The 19,247-nt window shown below is 51.8% G+C and overlaps 2 protein-coding genes and 1 long non-coding RNA gene across 6 annotated transcripts; 1 reads left to right on the forward strand and 2 right to left on the reverse strand.

Moving 5' to 3' along the window:
• The first annotated feature begins 305 nt into the window (after positions 1-305).
• LOC144700784 (uncharacterized) lies at positions 306-1,906 on the forward strand. The gene is made up of 2 exons (XM_078572312.1): positions 306-463; positions 1,548-1,906. The coding sequence occupies exons 1-2, from the start codon at positions 362-364 to the stop codon at positions 1,830-1,832; spliced, it is 387 nt and encodes a 128-aa protein (XP_078428438.1). The 5' UTR covers positions 306-361; the 3' UTR covers positions 1,833-1,906.
• An 870-nt stretch (positions 1,907-2,776) lies between these two features.
• LOC144700785 (NHL domain-containing protein) lies at positions 2,777-5,385 on the reverse strand. 4 transcript variants are annotated; one of them, XR_013580855.1, is made up of 3 exons: positions 4,157-5,383; positions 3,652-3,762; positions 2,777-2,888 (listed from the first exon to the last, which is right to left on the reverse strand). XR_013580855.1 is itself a non-coding variant. In XM_078572314.1 (2 exons), exon 1 carries the CDS (start codon positions 5,299-5,301, stop codon positions 4,270-4,272), a length of 1,032 nt encoding a protein of 343 aa, XP_078428440.1. In that variant the 5' UTR covers positions 5,302-5,385; the 3' UTR covers positions 2,777-2,888; positions 4,261-4,269. The 4 variants fall into 4 exon arrangements, 2 of the variants coding, with proteins under 2 accessions (XP_078428440.1, XP_078428439.1); XR_013580856.1 differs by lacking the exon at positions 3,652-3,762; XM_078572314.1 differs by lacking the exon at positions 3,652-3,762 and having other exon boundaries at positions 4,261-5,385.
• A 10,471-nt stretch (positions 5,386-15,856) lies between these two features.
• Positions 15,857-18,250, reverse strand: LOC144700787 (uncharacterized). The gene is made up of 2 exons (XR_013580857.1): positions 16,874-18,250; positions 15,857-16,332 (listed from the first exon to the last, which is right to left on the reverse strand). It is a non-coding gene; the product is annotated as an uncharacterized LOC144700787 (long non-coding RNA).
• Positions 18,251-19,247: the final 997 nt, after the last annotated feature.

Genomic DNA, 19,247 nt, shown 5'->3' on the forward strand with positions numbered 1-19,247 from the left:
CATCTGACCATTTATCCATATATCCATCCATCTGCCCATCCATCCATCCATCCATCTGCCTGGATAGTTCTCTATAAATAACCAATTCAATCTTCCAGAAAAAAACTATACACGTTAGATTTATGACCTCCTAAACAATTAGGTTTGGAAGTTACCCTAAAATCGATACACTTCAATTGCCATAATAAACTTTTAAGTAAACTAGAAACGATGTTTGATAGAATTTGACATCCCTAGTTTTATTTTACATAATTTCATTAGAAACCATCAGATATTTTGTTCTAGTTATAACAAATCATCGTTTTATGCTTCCCCGTGAACAATCTTTAGTAGAGAGTGAGCGGCGGAGGGCTTTTTGGGCATGGCGTTAATCTCTGCTTCGATCCCGCGGCCACTGTTCGAGCGGAGAAGCTCGCTTCTCCATCAGAAGCAGTTCTCTGTCCCAAACAAGAAGCTTCGAACGGTGGGCAGATTTTGATTTCATGTATCTGGGCATGTATATCTGATCCCTGTTTTCGCGAAAAATCTAAATTTTTGATTTTGATCGACTGGAGCGGTTAGGGCCAGAGTTTTCCCGTGTTTTTTTCTTTTCACTCAACGCCAAGAGCGGTGTTTTTTTCTGCAAGATGACGTTTTTTTTGGAGGGGGATTTGAATCTTGTTTATCTCTTGGGGGATGATCTTGGTACTTTTTGGGCGACATTTTTTTCTTTCGAAGTGATGGCTCGGTTAATATTTTTTTTTCCTTTGAAGGTTCAATTTATTTCCTTTTGGGCGAAAATTCATTTGTTCTCTGTTCTCTCTTGTAGCGAAGTTTTCTTGAGCGAGCTCTGTTCATTCTTTTAGCCTGAAATCGAACCTTAGAAATTGTTGAGTATGTATGAAAAAATTCAACTCGATCGTTGCGGATTAAACTGCACAGTTTGTGTACGTTATTCCAATTCTCCGAACCGTTTGGCCTGCTTATGGTTTTTTTAGTACTGTTTCTCAGTATATATTTCTTGCTGCTTAGTGAGCTGAGAATGGCGTTTTCTATTTGATAATTTTAGAATAGATCTAGTCTAGAATGTAATTTGGATTTATCCATCATAATCAAAAAGAACATATTAAAAGTTCCTATTTAATCTTTTTCAGATTGTATAAATAGTTGGTGCAAAAACATTCTGTGCTGAAAAAATCATCTTCAAGGGAAATTCATTTTATGATGTTCATTCAGTAATATGAGAATAATGACACGAAGTAATTAATCTAATCATCTTTCCATTGTACATGATTCTTATTGACTTTACATCCACTTGAAAAACACAGAAAAGAAAGAGAGATAGAGATAAAGAGGGCTTGATCGAGAGAGACATATAGATGACTACAAACTCTGCCATTTATGAAAGCTGATCATTTCTAATTTTCTAAATTCATGTATTTGTGCCCTGCAAGGGCCTATTTCTCCAATTTCGGAAATATGATTTAAACTGATTCCACTATTGGGAAATAGAATTGCTTCAAATTAGATTTTTTATCTCTGATTTAAAGTTGCTTTGAAAATCTCAGGTTATCAACTGTGTCAGAGGTGATATTCAACCAACGGCTGGGATCGTCTTATCGAAGAGAGCAGTCATGGTGGGCTTGATGGCTTCGGCGGCTTCAGCGGCTACATTCATGTCGGATGTTGCTCCAGCTGATGCCAGAAGAATCAAGCCAGAGACAATGAAGAGAATTAGAGAGAGGCTGGAGGAGTTGACGAAGAAGGCAGACCCAAAAGTTAAGGAGAAGCAGCCCATTCCCTCTCCATCTCTCAAGGATTTGGCCGGCCCCTTTGTTGAGATTACTGTCTGAAACCTTACAACTTTCTTGTATATAGTTTGGTCCTACTAGGTTGAATTTTGGATGAAAAAGGAAAGTATGTTATACACGGGGCTGTTGGATTGTAGAGAGAGAGATGTGATACAAACCCACATGGTTCTTAAGTGAACATGATGGGAAGAGGGAAGTTTGTCTGTCGCAATGGACATCGCCAACACTCATTGATGGAGAAGCTGGTGGAGTGGACTTAAAGATAGGATGGAGATCATATCAAGATGCTATTTCCATCTCTAGATTATCTTGGAAGATAAATGAAGAAAAATAATAGATGGGAAGATGGATAAATATTTGACAGGTCCTCTTGTTGGGATGACTCCCACCCTGAAAGCATAAAACTTTGATTCAGATTGTTCAGTCTTAGGTTTGTTTCTTGTTGAGAGAGAGAGATTTTACACATGGGATGTTGAACTGTAGAGAGAGATGCTCTTTATACATCTACATTCTCATGGATGGGAAAGATAAGGGAAGAAAACAGGAAGAGAAAGACAGATTTAGCAGGGGCCCTCATCGAAATTACCCTCTGAACGCATAAAACTTTATCATCTGCAGTTCAGTCCTTTGTTGGATTCTTGTTCAGAGAGAAAGTGATGCCATACATGGGACTGTTAAATTATAGAGAGATGATTTTATGAAAATCCATAACTTGTACAAGAATAAATTATTTCTTTCTTAGTTTCTGAATAACTTATATATATATATATATATATAATATGTCTATGCACGTGTAAAGTCTCTAATAATTAATTGTAAACATATAAAAGTATATTATTGAGTCTTACTCATTGCAAATTCTAGATATTTTCGTATTAGTTTAGTTAATTTAAAATTTGAGAGTTAAATTTATTACAATCCATTTCTGCACTTTTTGGAATTTTTAATCCAACACTCATAGATGAAATTATGATTTCTAAACAAAATTGCACTTAAATTTTTATTTCGCTATATAAGAGAAGATAATGGATGAAAATAACCAAGGTAGGGATAGCGAGATGGAGAGAGATTTGGCAGGGCCCTTGTTGAGATGATAACCTGAAAGCATAAACTTTGTTCTAGATCAGCCATTGGCAGCATTTTTGTAAAGAAAGAAATAGATTTTAATAGAGAGATGTAGAGATGTGCTCTCTCTCTCTCTAGATTATCTTCACGCAGGAAGAAAAACAATGAAGAGAGATGGAGAGTTAGAGTGAGGTTCTCCTTCCATTTATCTCCCTCTGTCTCTCTGTCATCTAGGAGAATCAAGAAAGAGAAAGGGAGGGATCCATTGATCCGCTAAGATTATACAAGTCAAATATGAGATGACATAAGGAAAGTAATCTCCTTCCAACTCAACCTTTCTCTCTCTAGATTTTCCTGGATGAGGACGAAAGACATGGGGGAAAACCAATAAAAGATACACATAGAGAGTCGGAGAGAGGTACAATCACAACCTGCACAGGGTTTCAGTGGATCAACTAGCTACAGGTCACAAAGAACAACCCATTCTTCTCTACCTCTTTCTCTCTCTAGATTCTTCAAGACCACAGATGATGACAGGCTGAGATAAAAAAAGAGAAGAGAGAGAGGGGCATTCCCTCTCTTCCTTGTCCTCTCTCTATTCTCCAAGATGAGTCATTGAGACAGGCACAGAAAGAAACTCTCTAATCACCCAATACAATTGCACAACAGTTGAGCAATGCATTCTCTATCTACATTGTTCTGTCTCTAGATTCTCCCCATATGGGAGACGAAGGCACAGGGAAAGAGAGAGGTGGACGTTCAATCTCTAATAAAATAATCCAATCATAAAACTTACACCATATCACTAGTTCAGATCAGTATCAACACATACTCTCTCCCCGTAGATTCTCCATGAAGAGAGAGAAAGAGAGAGAGATAGAACCAGAGCTAGAGAGTGAACACACACCTGCAGGATTCAAGCTATCGCTAATTACATAATTCAATCATAAAAATTACAATTAAACACTAGCCCAAACGAACAACAACGCATTCTCTACCCCCTTCTCTCTCCCTGTAGATTCTCCAGGAAGAGAGAGAAAGAGAGACACACACCTGCAGGATCAAGCTCTCTAATTACATAATTCAATCATGAATCTTACACTCAATCACTAGCTCAGACCAACAACAACACATTCTCTCCCCCCTTCTCTCTCCCTGTATATTCTCCAGGAAGAGAGAAAGGGAGAGATAGAGCCAGAGCCAGAGCTAGAGAGAGACTTCCCAGCAGGTTTCAAGCTATCTCAAATTACATAATTCAATCATAAATTAATTCAAACAAAAAATTCAATCATAAAACTTACAATCAATCACTAGCCCAGACCAACAACAACACATTCTCTCCCCCCCTCTCTCTCCCTGTAGATTCTCCAGGAAGAGAGAGAAAGAGAGAGAGATAGAGATTCACCTGCAGGATTCAAGCAATCTTCTTGTTCATGTGGGAGATGAGACGCCCCATCTGAAACCTCCAGTAAGCAAAATAAGCCAAGCCCAATCCCACCAACACCATCCCCACCACCCACTCCCCTTCCCTCTCACCATCCCACTCCACCTCCTCAATCCACACCTCCTCCTCCTCCCCCTCCTCCCCCTCCTTGGCCGCCGTCGACAGCACATACACCCCCCTCTCCCTCGCCGCCACCCCGGCTGCCTCCCGTCTCCCGCCGCCGACCACCGCCTCGTCACGCACCCCCGCCTCGGCCCACCCGTCTCCACTCACCAGCACTCTAACCCGGCCGCCGCCCGCCGCCACCAGCGCCCCGTCCTTCCTCACAGCCAAGCACAATTCCCCCACCTTCACCCCCAGCACCTCCTTCGCCGCGCCGCTGTCGAAGCGGAAGAGCTTCCCACCCGACGAGCCGGTCAGGAGGTACCCGTCGCGGCCGCGGGCGATGGCCGCGAGGCGGAGGGGGAGCTCGGCGACGACGGCGGCGCTGCCGTTGAGATCGACCCGGTGGAGGCGGCGGCCGGCGGCGACGAAGGCGGCGGCGGGGGCGGAGGCGGCGGCGATGGCGGCGGCGCTGGGAATTGGGGTGAGGAAGAGGCGGCGGGGGGGGTGGCGGAGGTCGTAGGCGGCGATGGCGGTGTCGGCGGTGGGGGCGGCGACGAGGGCGAAGAGGAGGCGGCGGCGGTGGTCGAGGGCGATGGCGGAGAGGGCGGCGCCGGCGGGGAGGGCGGGGTCGGCGATTAGGGTTTGGACGACGCCGGCGTCTGAGACGGCGGAGACGACGGGGAGGGCGGCGGAGCCGACGATGAAGTGCTGCGCGGAGGGGTCCCAAGCCAGGGAGGAGGGGCGGAGCTTGGCGGCGTTGAAGGTCACGACATGGCGGCCCCCGGCGAGGGGAAGGAAGAAGAGGAATAAGAAGAAGGGGGGGGAGAGGGCTGCCATGGCCATGGCTTCTCCTCTGCAGTGGAGATGGAAGAGACTGCTGGGTACTGGGGTTAGCATTTTGCCCTATTCATCCCTATTCATCCTTCCATCTGAATGTTGGTTAATACCTACTTTGCCCTATTCATCTTTACATGTGTATGGTGGTTAATACTTACTTTGACCTAGTCATCATTCCATATGTAGGTTGGTTAATCAGTAATAGTTCCGGACAGTATGGGATGTGAACGATGGACGGGATGGGATGAAGATCCGGAATCAGTCCAGGGATGCAGAGATGACGGAGATTCGTCCCGAGACCTCCAGACGGGATGGTTTTTTCTCCGTCCTGGTTTTCATCCAACCTCGCGGACGGGACGATTTTTTTGTCCTGGCATGAAAAAACCGTCATGTCCGTGTCCATGTACTACGGCAGACCGGACGGGACGAAGATTGTCCTGTCCGACGTATGGAATCAGTCCAGGGACGCGGACCAAACAGTTTTTTGTCCTCGACCTCGGGATGGTATGGTTTTTCGTCTGGCTGATGATAACCGTCCCCTCCGTTTGTTTCGAGATGGAAACCCGTCCTGTTTTTCGCCCAACCTTGTGGACAGGACGAAGATTGTCCTGTCCGACATCCAGAATCAGTCCAGGGATGCAGACAGGATGGTTTTTTTGTCTGAGACCTCTATACGGGACGGTTTTTCGTCCGAGTGGACGAAAACCGTCCCGCCCGGAGGTTTCAGGACAGAAATACGCCCCGGTTTTCATCCAAACTGGCGGATGGGACGAAAAAACCATCCCGTGTGCTTCCCTGAATATAACTATATTAATCATGACCTATGTATTCTTTCCACTATGAATATTTGACCAACGATGTCCAGATCCAACTTACTCCTTGAACTCATTTAGGTGCCCTTTGCTTGGCTATCCTCCATCTTGAACTTTTTTTGTAATTCCTTTGAGTTCTTCACCTCACATTGACTGAGGCAAATTTGGCTATAACTCTTAATTCACAAACTTTGTAATGTTTTTTATCACCATTCGTAAATTACAAGTTATATCAAAATTTCTAAATTACAAGTTATAAAATCACTCAAATATTCAAAGTGGGAGAAAAGTTTTTGATGATCTCAAATTGAGGGTGTTAATTTTTTATCAACGATATTTGAGTTAATCAATGATAATTTACAAACTTTGAGACACAAAATATTTTGACTAGTTAGTGATGTGCAATGGTCGTCACCATAGGGGACGGGTATCAGGGCTTCCATATTTTAATTGATGAGTCAAGACTCAAGGGGATGGAAGAAGATGTATATAAAACAGGAGATTATAATGAGATCCAAGGGGATGGCCTTCTTCCTTATCCACTAGGTCAATGGATCTGGCTCACTTTTCGCAGACAGAATGGATTAAATAAAATAATTTGCACTAAACCTCGAAAAAAGAGTTAAGGCATAATCATGGCATGGGATACATGTAGAGGGATGACAAAATTAAAATTTACGACGTCCAATGTTCTGAGCCCAAATAACTAATTCCAGATAATTAGAGGGCTGACATGCCTTGGAGTACAGCCTTGATACACAGGTTCATCTGTCATCCAATGCTAAATCAGCATCTAAATTTGAACTGTGGAAATAGTCCTACAAATCATGCCTCCTTTTTACACGTTCTCTAAAAAAATTTAATTTTGCCTTTTTTCCTTCTTAAATACAAGGCCACACATTCTGATATATGTTGTGGCTTATCCTAAAACCTCTTATTATAGTTTGATATTCCAAAAAAACATCTCATCCTAAAATGCCACGGGTGAACTCTAAAATGACATTCAGTATTTTGCTCATGAAATAAAATATCATTTATAAAGAAAAGCCTTACTGATGCCGGACGTCGTCAAGACGTCGTCCGGTCGACACTGAGGGTAGCGGCTCAGTATCGAATGAGGATCCCTATCGGACGACGAGGGCAAGTGTCGTCCGATAATGCGAATGGACAGAAATGAATGATGACGGAAATGCGTAAAAGTCCTACTGTAGTACGTGCGAGTGCCGAAATGCGGTGTTGCCGTTCCAGAGATTGACGACATCGCTTCTGGTGAGGTCAAACGGACCTCCCGAACCTTGCCCGAGAGGGTCGAGGGCGAGTACGTCGCCGAACAGGAATATCCCGCTAATATGCTCACACACGTCGGGAGGACCCGACTCGTACCGGGCAGGTAAGACTCTCGTATAGATTGTCGCCGTTTTCTCAACCTGTCTCACTCTTACCTACGTCTAACCCGAGCGCGGAGGAGGCAAATCGAAAGTATACTGAAGAAAGTAAGAGACATAAAGAGCAGTAGGAGGGTACCTTCGTCGCGTCCTGCGACGGTAATAACTTGGCACCTTGGGGCCGAAGGAGCAACAACTGTGGGGACGCGGGCGCTGGAGTGACGCGGAATGCGGGCGTGGCGACGGCTCGGTCGAGTGCAGCTCAGAGACCTGGTGCGGAGTGGGGCACTGCGCGGAGCGCGGGTGTGGTGTGGTGCTAGGGTGGCGTCGCGCGGAATGGCCGGGCGCGGCAGGTGGCCGGTCGCGGGGCGCCCTGCGGAGCTCAGTGGGGCGCGGTGCGGGCGGCTAGATGCCGTATGTGGTTGGACGCGGGCGTTGCACGGGTCACCGTGGAGCGCGGGGCGACGCAGCAGGATGGGAGGGCGGCTGCGTTGGCGCAGGACACGACACAGAACGGGGCGATGCGGGGCGCAGCGACGGTGTGGAGGCTGTGCATGACACAATCGCAGCATTGGGCGCGACGCGGGCACGAGTCTCGGCACAGGGCGTACGCACGACACGAGCGCGACACGGATAGTGGATAAGGTGATCTGGCGGCGGCGATGCATGGAGATGACGGCGCGCGGCGGCGGTCAACGGGGTGGTCGGTAGACCGGTGGGACGGCGGCGGCGGTGCGTGGATGCAGCGTGCGGCCGCGAGGCGGGCGGTAGTGGTGCAGGTAGACATGGGCGGCGGTGAGCTGGCGTGATGGGCAACGGCACTGGCGATCTCCCCACTCCTTTCTCTTCTCCGTCCCTTCTTCTCCTTCTTCCTCTTCTTCCTTCTCTTCTTCCTTCTTGTTCTTCTTTCTTCTTCTTCCTTTCCTCGACGAACGTGACTCTTCAACTTCTTAAACGTTATAACTTCAAAGAAATATCAAGAGTATCTTGAGGGAGCGCCCTCCCCTCCCTTTTATAGGAGAGAGGTAAAAGGGCCCCCTTAACTACAAAATGAAAAGAGAGAAATGAAAATAAAAGAGGTGGTTTATGAAGGCCCACTAAGGGGAGGGAAAGGTATCCTCATGCGGGAACTTCCCCTCTCTACATCGTAGATGAGATGGTCGAAACTACGAAAGGAAATAAGAAGCGAGTAAATAAAAAATCCGAAGGTGGCGTGTTGTCACGCCGAATATCTGAACCCGGGTGTACGCGTCGTCGCTTTGGCTTGTCGCGTCGGCTGGACACGTGTCAGCGGCGGGCTCGATGATGGTGCGGGCTCCACGAGTGACGGTTCTGCGATGTCGGACGGTGCCGCGCCATCAATCCTCCCGGGGTGGGAAGGACTCGACTCCGGCAAGTCAGGGTGGATGAACGGCACCGGTTGGAGTAGATCTGGCCGAAGGCGCTGGAGCTCCCCCTCTGAAATCCAGGTGTCGTCCGCACAAGTCCCTCCCACCCAGCGCACCAGGAACCTCCTCGATATCCCCTCCCCTGCATGGTCAACTACCTCCTACAGTACACAATCGATTGCCTCGTGCCTATCGGGCGAAACAATTGGGGGAGTGGTCGTGGCAAACTCACTCACAGTGATGGGGTCTAGAGAGGCCGAGTCTGGGGGTTGAGAAGGGGCCCGGTACGGAGCTAGGTCCGCCGCATTGAATGTAGAGCCTATTCCCCAAGTAGGGGAATCTCGAAGACGTAGGCATTGTTGCCCACTCTTCGGAGGATCGAGAACGGGCCGGCGCTACGAGCATGCAGCTTCGTGGCCATCCCGGGAGAGTACCTCTCCGGCCTAAGTCTTACCATCACTAAGTCTCCCACGTCGAAATCTCTGGGTCGGCGATGCAAGTCGGCGGCTTGCTTGTACAATGCATTTTGCTGCGTGATCCTATCATGAATGCGATGATGTAATGCAGAAATATGCTAGGCAAATGCAAGTCCGTCCTCGAGCACCCTAACATGCGGATCTATGGGAGCTAGGTCTAATGGTCAACGGGGGGCCTGCCGTAGGCGATCTCAAAGGGGCTCAACTCGGTGGTATGGTTCACCGAGGAGTTATAGGCAAACTCAGCGCGTGGTATGATCAGATCCCATGACGCGAGATGTTCACCGACTAGGGAATGGAGGAGGTTGCCCAAACTTCGATTGACTACCTCCATCTGATCGTCGGTCTACGGATGGTAAGCCGTCGAGAATTTGAGCTTCGTGCCCAAGAGGCTCCACAAGGTCTTCTAGAAGTAGCTTGTGAAGCGCACGTCCCGATCGGACACGATCAAAGCTGGCAGGCCGTGAAGGCGCACAATCTCCCTGAAGAATAGCTGAGCGACCTTTGTGGCATCCGACGTCTTCGCGCAAGGCACGAAGTGTGCCATCTTCGAAAACCTATCCACGACTACCATGACAGAGTTGTGGTGCCTCGCGGTGCAAGGCAGTCCTAGGATGAAATCCATACTCACGTCGTCCCAAGGACGCTTGGGCGTCGGTAGCGGAGTGTATAACCTGACGCTCTTCTTGACCTGTTTAGCCAAGGCACAGACGCGGCACTGGGCAACTATGTTGCCTACATCGCGCTTCAATGAAGGCCAGTAGAGCTGGTACTCCACGGCTGCAATGTTCTTGTCGCGGCTGAAATGGCCGCTAAGTCCTCCAACGTGACACTCCCAAGTGAGGAAGCCACGCAGCGACATGCGAGGCACGCATAACCTGTTCTTTTAGAACAGGTATCCATTCATGATGACGAAGTCCCTATAATCCTAGGACGGGCCTCGTCGGACCTCGGCGACGATCAAACTGAATCGGGGAAGCTGTTGTACCCATCTCGGACGGTCTCGAACCTGAGGACTGTCACTTTCATGACGTTTAGCACGTGGGCTCTCCAGCTAAGGGCATCGGCGACGACGTTGTCCTTGCCCTTCTTATGCTTGATGACGAACGTGTAGTCCTGTTGGTACTCGACCCACCTGGCGTGTCGGTCACTCAACTTCTACTGCGAGTGCAGATACTTGAGCGCCTTGTGATCCGAGAAGAGTACGAACTCCGAGGATAGGAGGTAGTGCCGCCAATGCCGTAAGACCTGTATGACGGCATAGAACTCCTTGTCGTAAGTGGAGTAACGCAGCTTGGCGTCATTGAGCTTCTCACTAAAGAAATTGACAGGGCGACCCTCCTGACTGAGGACGCCACCAATCCCGACGCTTGAGGCGTCACATGTGACCTCGAACACCTTCCCGAAGTCGGGTAGGCAGAGCACCGGCGCCTGTGTCATCATGAGCTTTATCTGCTGGAAAGCTTGCTCTGCCACTAGTGTCCAAGTGAACGACTCCCCCTTGAGGCAGTCGATGATGGGAGCCGTGACGGAACTAAAGTTTCGTACGAATCGTTTGTAGAAGGTCGCGAGACCTATGAAACTCCTAACATCGTGCAAATTGGCCGATGTCGGCCATGACGTGGTGGCCCGGACCTTCTCTGGGTCCGTGGCAACGCCCTGAGCAGAGACGATAAACCCGAGAAATGCGACTTCCGAGGTGAGGAAGGTGCACTTCTTGGGGTGAGCATATAGCTGCTCGCGCTGTAGGACGGTGCAAACCTGCCGGAGTGGTCGAGATGCTCATCTTTCGATTGACTGTAGACGAGGATGTCGTCAAAGTAGATGACTACGAACTTCCCTATGAATGCGCGTAGTACCTCATTCATGAGGCATTGGAATGTACTCAGCGCATTGGAGAGGCCAAATGGCATGACTCTCCACTCATATAACCCATCCTTTATCTTAAAGGCGGTCTTCCATTTGTCGCCGGGACGAATCCGAACCTGATGGTATCCACTCCTCAGATCTATCTTGGAGAAGGTGATAGATCCAACCATCATGTCAAATAAGTCCTGGACCCGGAGAATGGGAAAACGATACTTGACCGTTATCTTGTTGATGGCACGACTATCGCAGCACATACGCCACGTGTCATCCTTCTTCGAGGCTAAGACGGCTGGAACCGCACATAGGCTAAGGCTCTCCTTGATAAAGCCCTTCTCGAAGAGCTCCCTGACCTGCCGTAGTAACTCCTCGTACTTCGACGGCTCCATGAGATAATGCGGTAGGTTCAGTAGTGACGCGCTAGGGTACTAGGTCGATTGGATGTTGTATGTTCTGCATCGGGGGCAATCCACCAGGTAGCTCATCTGGGAAGACATCTCCGAACTCCGATATGAGGGCCTCGACCTCAAGTGAACGAGGTGTAACCGATGGATTGGCGGGGACGTCGAGGGTGATGGCGAGGCACAAGGGCGTGTCGTCTCCCTCGCGACCCAGGTCACGGGTGAACAAGGGCCCTCGGACGACCATTAACCCTACAGGTTTGGTCGCGGCCGGCTTATTCGCCGGCTTCATGGTATATGGGTATCATGTAACCCGTCGTCCCTGGTACATGAACGAACAGGTTTTCGTTCGCCTGGCTAGGGTGACATCGTGGTTGTATAGCCAGGGATGGCCTAGGATGATGCACCCCACTTTCATGGGGAGTACGTCACAGAGGACGTTCTCGTCGTAGGCACTCACCTTCAACGGAACGCGGGCATTGACGCTTCACTATTAGCAAAGAAGCGTCGATCCACGAGACATCGTAGGGAGTAGGGTGCTCGATCGCGGCCAACCCTAGTCGGGTAACCATCGTATTGGAAATTGCGTTGATGCAACTCCCGCTGTCCACGATCAGCTTGCACGCCTTGCCGTTGATCTTGATGTACGTATAGAAGATCAAGATGCAGAGGGCCGCATCAACGAATAGTTCCGGCTGTGATGCAGCCGGAAGGTTCCTAGTGGGATTGGTTACCCGCGTTGATGGTCGCGCTCTGCTAGTGCCGGGTGCGTCGACGGCAATGTTGGCCAACGGTCGGTTGGACACACGTGGTGCCACGGAGGGGGTCTCTCGTGCCTCGATAATCTGTATGTAACCAACCTGTCCATCGGGCTCCTCATACTCGAGGGCGAACTCTTCGTCTCCATTGTAGTGGTCATCCTTCGGTGTGTCCGCTTCGTCTGTGTGATTCGGGTTGACGTCTCCGGCGTCGATTAGAAGTGTTGAAGAGGGGCATTGATTGGCCCGGTGTCCTCTTCCTTTGCACTTGTAGCAAGTCACATGTGCTTAGCTAACGGCGGTGCTCTGGGCCGATAAATTGCTAGTGGCGGCCCGAGCTAGTGGGGTGGACCTCACGGATGTGACGGGGGCGGTTCCTTGCCCCACGGTGGTCGGAGTAACCCGTATAGTCGCGGGTGGTGTGGTACGAGCAGGAAGGGTCCGAATAGGTGGGTTTCGGGGCGCGGTGTTCGCGCTAGGTGTCGGGGTGTCGTCGGCGGGAGGATCCATGTGCTCCACTAAGTGGTAAGCCTCGTCGACCTCGGCCGGATGGCACTCGAGGACCTTGTTGCGCAAGGCAGGTCTGAGGCCATGGGCGAATAGTCCAATGATGATTCGTGGGTCCTCCACGAAGCGACAGCGCATCCGGCATTCCTCGAAGGCTTCGATGTACTTTGTCACCATGAGCCGACCTTGCTTTAGGTTGAGCCACGAGAGGAAAAGGGACATCTGGTACTGTTGAGGAACGTACTTGCTCTGTAATTTCTGCGCCATTTCCACCCAGGACGTGATGGGTCGTCCTCGTCGCTTGGCGGCGACTCGCTCATTCTCCCAAAAGATCTTGGCCTGTCCGCCAAGTCTCGTCTCCGCGTACTCAACACAAAGGTCGTCATCCATACGATACCACCGGAAATAAGAGTTCATGTTCGACTCCTAGTCGATGAACTCTTTGGCTTCCGAGAGCCCTCAAAGATGGCAATGTCGATGCGCACACTCCTCTAGATGCGTGCGCGGTGCTCCTCACGCCGACGTTCATCATCGTCAAGGTGTCGCTCGGGCACAAGGTAGTCTCCGCGTCGCGGCTCCATGTAGCGACGGGGCAGGATCGGGTCGTGACCATGGTCATCCCAAAGGTGGGGAGGACCCTCACGAGGTGCACGGTCGATGGGTATCGTGCGGTGTGGGTGTACAGGGACATTGTCAACCCCGTAATGTCGTGGCGGGGGCGGCCGAAAATAGTCGTCACGGCGCGTCGGTGGGTCAACCATCTGCCTAGGATCGCGGGGCTGGACTGGGCCGTATCGGTGGACCGGATAGTCGGCGTCCATTGCGCGATCATACCATCAGACATAAGGGTCCGGGCTGACTGGTCGGTCCGCGTCATACCCGCGGGCGGGGTCGTCCCGTGGGTGCTGCATATCCCAGGCACAAACGTCCTAGGGGTCTCGTGCTGGGTCTCTAATCAGGCGTCCCTGCGGGGGGACGCCGTCTGAACGGTAGTCGAAACCCTCATAATCATCATCGAGGTCATGGATGTGTCTCCCTTGGGGTCCTTGTCGAGCAACCCATAACGGGTTGTGTGGTCGCCCTCTCTGGCGGCCGGACCCATGTCAGCTCCGTACTCCGACGTCCGTTGGTTGGTGAACATGCGCTCCATGCGCTCCATCCTAGCGGTCATAGCATGAAAGTAAGCTCCTTGATCGTCCGGTAGCTCTTCTCGAAGCGGGTACTGGCGAGGTACTCCTCCCCGTCCTCGTCCTCGGCCCCGTGTGGGGGTCGCTCGGGGGCTGTACTCGATAACGGGAGATTTCCCGTGGGGTCGTCGACCTACGGTCGTCCTATCCTCGTAATCACTACGCGAGGCGTCGTCGAGGAATCGCAGTGAGCCGCGTGGAGAATGTTGCGGTTCACGGGACGCGCCGGGGAGTTCCGGTGGGCCCGATGTCCCGGGGGCACCCATACTGTCGGGTGTGGTCAGCGTGGCCTCAACATTCGGTAGTACCGGACTGGCTACCGGTGTCGCGGGTTGGGGTCCCGAGAGGGCAGTATCATTGCCCCTCTCGTCTTGCGACGGTTCTGAACGTCGGGGGGAGGTAGAACCTCCGTGTTGTGTCATCTGTGTCGATTGCGTCTCTACGGCAATTCCTAGGGTTCCTATATGAATTTTCGAAAAGACGATGCGATGAAGATGTGACTAGATGCGGATGCAAAGTCGGAGGTGTGTTGTGGGCAACTACAACCAGGCTCTGATACCAATTTGATGCCAGATGTCGTCAAGACGTCATCCAGTCGACACCGAGGGTAGCGGCTTGGTATCAAATGAGGATCCCTATCGGACGACGAGGGCAAGTGTCGTCTGATAATGCAAATGGACAGAAATGAATGATGACGAAAATGCGTAAAAGTCTTACTGTAGTACGTGCGAGTGCCGAAATGCGGTGTTGCCATTCTAGAGATTGACGACATCGGTTCTGGTGAGGTCAAACGGACCTCCCGAACCTTGCCCGAGAGGGTCGAGGGCGAGTACGTCGCCGAACAGGAATATCCCGCTAATATGCTCACACACGTCAGGAGGACCCGACTCGTACCGGGCAGGTAAGACTCTCGTATAGAATGACGTCGTTTTCTCAACCTGTCTCACTCTCACCTACGTCTAACCCGAGCGCGGAGGAGGCAAATCGAAAGTATACTGAAGAAAGTAAGAGACATAAAGAGCAGTAGGAGGGTACCTTCGTCGCGTCCTGCGACGGTAATAACTTGGCACCTTGGGGCCGAAGGAGCAACAACTGTGGGGACGCGGGCGCTGGAGTGACGCAGAATGCGGGCGTGGCGACGGCTCGGTCGAGTGCAGCTCAGAGACCTGGTGCGGAGTGGGGCACTGCGCGGAGCGCGGGTGTGGTGTGGTGCTAGGGTGGCGTCGCGCGGAATGGCCGGGCGCGGCAGGTGGCCGGTCGCGGGGCGCCCTGCGGAGCTCAGTGGGGCGCGGTGCGGGCGGCTAGATGCCGTATGTGGTTGGACGCGGGCGTTGCACGGGTCACCGTGGAGCGCGGGGCGACGCAGCAGGATGGGAGGGCGGCTGCGTTGGCGCAGGACACGACACAGAACGGGGCGATGCGGGGCGCAGCGACGGTGTGGAGGCTGTGCATGACACAATCGCAGCACTGGGCGCGACGCGGGCACGAGTCTCGGCACAAGGCGTACGCACGACACGAGCGCGACACGGATAGTGGATAAGGTGATCTGGCGGCGGCGATGCATGGAGATGACGGCGCGCGGCGGCGGTCAACGGGGTGGTCGGTAGACCGGTGGGACGGCTGCGGCGGTGCGTGGATGCAGCGTGCGGCCGCGAGGCGGGCGGTAGTGGTGCAGGTAGACATGGGCGGCGGTGAGCTGGCGTGACGGGCAACGGCACTGGCGATCTCCCCACTCCTTTCTCTTCTCCGTCCCTTCTTCTCCTTCTTCCTCTTCTTCCTTCTCTTCTTCCTTCTTGTTCTTCTTTCTTCTTCTTCCTTTCCTCGACGAACGTGACTCTTCAACTTCTTAAACGTTATAACTTCAAAGAAATATCAAGAGTATCTTGAGGGAGCGCCCTCCCCTCCCTTTTATAGGAGAGAGGTAAAAGGGCCCCCTTAACTACAAAATGAAAAGAGAGAAATGAAAATAAAAGAGGTGGTTTATGAAGGCCCACTAAGGGGAGGGAAAGGTATCCTCATGCGGGAACTTCCCCTCTCTACATCGTAGATGAGATGGTCGAAACTACGAAAGGAAATAAGAAGCGAGTAAATAAAAAATCCGAAGGTGGCGTGTTGTCACGCCGAATATCTGAACCCGGGTGTACGCGTCGTCGCTTTGGCTTGTCGCGTCGGCTGGACACGTGTCGGCGGCGGGCTCGATGATGGTGCGGGCTCCACGAGTGACGGTTCTGCGATGTCGGACGGTGCCACGCCATCACTTACAGTGCTTCCCTATGACGTTTGGGACGTGTTGCTTGCCATGTGCTTTGATCTGAGACATAAATAGATATATCTATATACTTATATATATGATATATTTCTAAATAAATATAATAATGTTGACTCTAAGCCACATTTCATGCCTTCTGTTGGGTTACACAAAGGCAGGACATTGGCTTTCTTTTACTACAATTCAACAGAGTAAACCATCGGCTCTCTCTGATTCTCTCTCTCTCCCTTTCTCCCTTCACTCTCTCCTCCTTTCTCCCTTCTCTCTCTCTCTCCTCTCTCTTTCTCTCCTCTTTTTCTCTTCCCTCTCTCTTTCTCTCCTCTTTTTCTCTTCCCTCTCTCTTTCTCTCCTCTCTCTGTATCCTCTCTCTCTTTCTCTCCTATCTCTATATCCCCTCTCTCTTTCTCTCCTATCTCTATATCCCCTCTCTCTTGATGCCGGACGTCGTCAAGACGTCGTCCGGTCGTCACCGAGGGTATGGGCTCGGTATCGAATTGTGGTCTAGTCGGACTACGTCGAATGACATCGTCCGAGGGATGCTAGTGACAAGTAGGTATGATGACGTGAGTTAATGAGACCGTACGTGTAGTACGTGCGTGCGCCGACGAGCGGTGGATGCTGTTCCAGAGAATTGATGGGTTCGCTTTGAGTGAAGTCAGACGGACCTCCTGAGACTCGCTCGAGAGGGTCGAGGGCGCGGACGTCGCCGAACGGGGAAACCCCGCTGAAATGCTCACACGCGTCGGGGGGGACCCGACTCGTACCGGGCAGGTAAGACTCTCGTGCAATTTCGTCATTTTCTCAACCTGTCTCGCTCTCACCTATCTAACCCGAGCGCGGTAGAGGCAAATCGAAAGAGCACTGAAGGACGTAAGAGATGTAAAAGGGCAGGGGTAGGGGAGTACCTTCGTCGCACTGGCGACTAATCGCTCGAATCCGAGGGAATTCCGATAGTTACGGGATGTCGGACGCCGATCGGTGGCTAATGTGGGGTGGGTTCAGAGGTTGCGGACGTCTTCTGGCGGCGGGCTGACGGTGCGCGTGGAGCGTAGCAGACTCGGGCAAGTGGCGGGGCACGGTACACCGGGCAGGAAGGCATGCGGCGAATTGGCGAGTAGCGGCGCGGCACGCAGCGGCTGCGCGCGTAGGGCCCGACGCCTGGGCAGTTCGGCGCGCTAGTGGCGCGCGGAGTTGGGCGAGCGCTGCCTTCGGTTGGCACAGCGAGCAGAGAACGCGCGCGCGGCGGGGTGGCGGATAGCGGCGCGATGCGCCGCAGCCGCAGCAGAAGCTGGCTTGAGCGTGGTCAGCGTGCAGGGCCGCGCGCACGGGGGCCGCAGGGCGTGATGAGCGCGGGAGTTGGGGGTCTCGCACGCGACGAACGGCGCAGAAACCGGACGGAATGCGGATCGTCGTGGATGGTCCTTCACCGGGCGGAGGACTGGCGCGGAGCGGGGGCGTTGCTCGGCAGCGGCGAGCTACCAGGCAGCCTCCGGGGTCGTGGGCGCGGTGCGGCGAGAACCGGCACTGCGCGGCGGGTCAGTGCCGCTGGCGGTGATGCCAGGTCGTCGGCGGCGGGTTTTTTTTTCTTGCCCCGACGGTGGCGATCCGGAGGCGTCGAGGATCACGCGGCAACGGCGTCGGCGCTGATGGATGCAACGGCGAACAGGTGGAGGCGAAGCCGATGCGGGCGGTGGACGTCGGCGCTGGCAGCAACGGGGGCGATTCAGCAGCGAGGGTGGGCGAGCGGCGGCGTTTCCTCTTCTTCCTCCTCTCTTCTCCTCTTTCTCTTCTCCCTTCTCCTCTTCCTCCCCCTCCTTCTTCTTCTTCTTCTTCTCCTTCTTCTTCTTCTTTCTTCTTCTTCCTCTCTACTCACGTTATGACTCGTCAGATTCCACGTGAAAAACTTCCAAATCAAGAGTGTCTCCCTTGGGCACCCACCCCCCCCCCCCTTATATAATGGGTGAAGATGGGCCCCCTTTGAACAACAAACAAGGAAGGAAAAGGAAAATAAAAAGGGGAAAATAAAAAAAGGAAAAAATGAGGCTTGTCAGGCCCATGGGAGGGGAAGATGTCCTCATATGGGCTCTTCCCCTCACTACACGACAACAAGTGAAACGACGATGACAAAAGATAAGAAAAGAGAACAAAAGTAAAGATAAGAAAAGATAAGGATAAGTGGGATGCTCCGACGATGAGGTGGCGCGTGCGTCATGCCGAGTATCCGAACTCGGGGTCGCGCGTTGCTGCGGCGGCTCGTCGTGTCGGCTGGACACGTGTCGATGGCGGGCTCGGTGACGACGGTGGCTCCTCGCGTGACGGCTCAATGGTGTCCGGCGGTGCTGCGCCATCATCTCTCTTTCTCTCTTTTTCTCTCTCCCCCCTCTTTTTCTCTCTCCTTTCTCTTTCTCTTCTCTCTCTCTTCCCTCTCTATTTCTCTCCTATCTCACCCCTCTCTTTCTCTCCTTTCTCTCCTTCCCCCTTCTTTTTCTCTCCCTCTCTCTCTCAACCTCCCTCTCTCTCTCTCCCTCTCTCTCTCTTTCTCTCCCCCTTCTATTTCTCTCCCTCTCTCTCTCATTCGCTCCTTTATCTCTCTCTACCCCTTCTTTTTCTCTTCCTCTTTCCCTCATTTCTCTCTCTCCCTGGATCTTTTTCGCTCTCTCTCTCTCTCCTCGCACTCTCTCCACCTCTCTTTTTCTCTCCCTCTCTCTCTTTCTCCTTGCTCTATCTCCCCCTCTCTTTTTCTCTCCGTCTCTCTCTCTCTCTCTCTCTCTCTCTCTCTCTCTCTCTCTCTCTCTCTCTCTCTCTCTCTCTCTCTCTCTCTCTCTCTCTCTTTCTCTCCTTTCTCTCTCACCCCTTTTTTTTCCTCTCTCCCTTATTTTTCTCTCTCTCTCTCTCTCTCTCTCTCTCTCTCTCTCTCTCCCTCTCTCTCTCTCTCTCTCTTTCTCTATTTCTCCCTT

The sequence above is a fragment of the Wolffia australiana genome, chromosome 3 (genome assembly GCF_029677425.1).
Source record: "Wolffia australiana isolate 7733 chromosome 3, ASM2967742v1".
Classification (NCBI taxonomy): Eukaryota; Viridiplantae; Streptophyta; class Magnoliopsida; order Alismatales; family Araceae; genus Wolffia; species Wolffia australiana.

Excerpts from the sequence above, each read along its gene's own strand:
- LOC144700784 (XM_078572312.1), top strand. The coding sequence starts at position 362 with ATGGCGTTAATCTCTGCTTCGATCCCGCGGCCACTGTTCGAGCGGAGA. Across the intron at positions 464-1,547 it reads CAAACAAGAAGCTTCGAACG|GTTATCAACTGTGTCAGAGG; the intron begins GTGGGCAGATTT and ends TGAAAATCTCAG.
- LOC144700785 (XM_078572314.1), bottom strand. The coding sequence starts at position 5,301 with ATGCTAACCCCAGTACCCAGCAGTCTCTTCCATCTCCACTGCAGAGGA.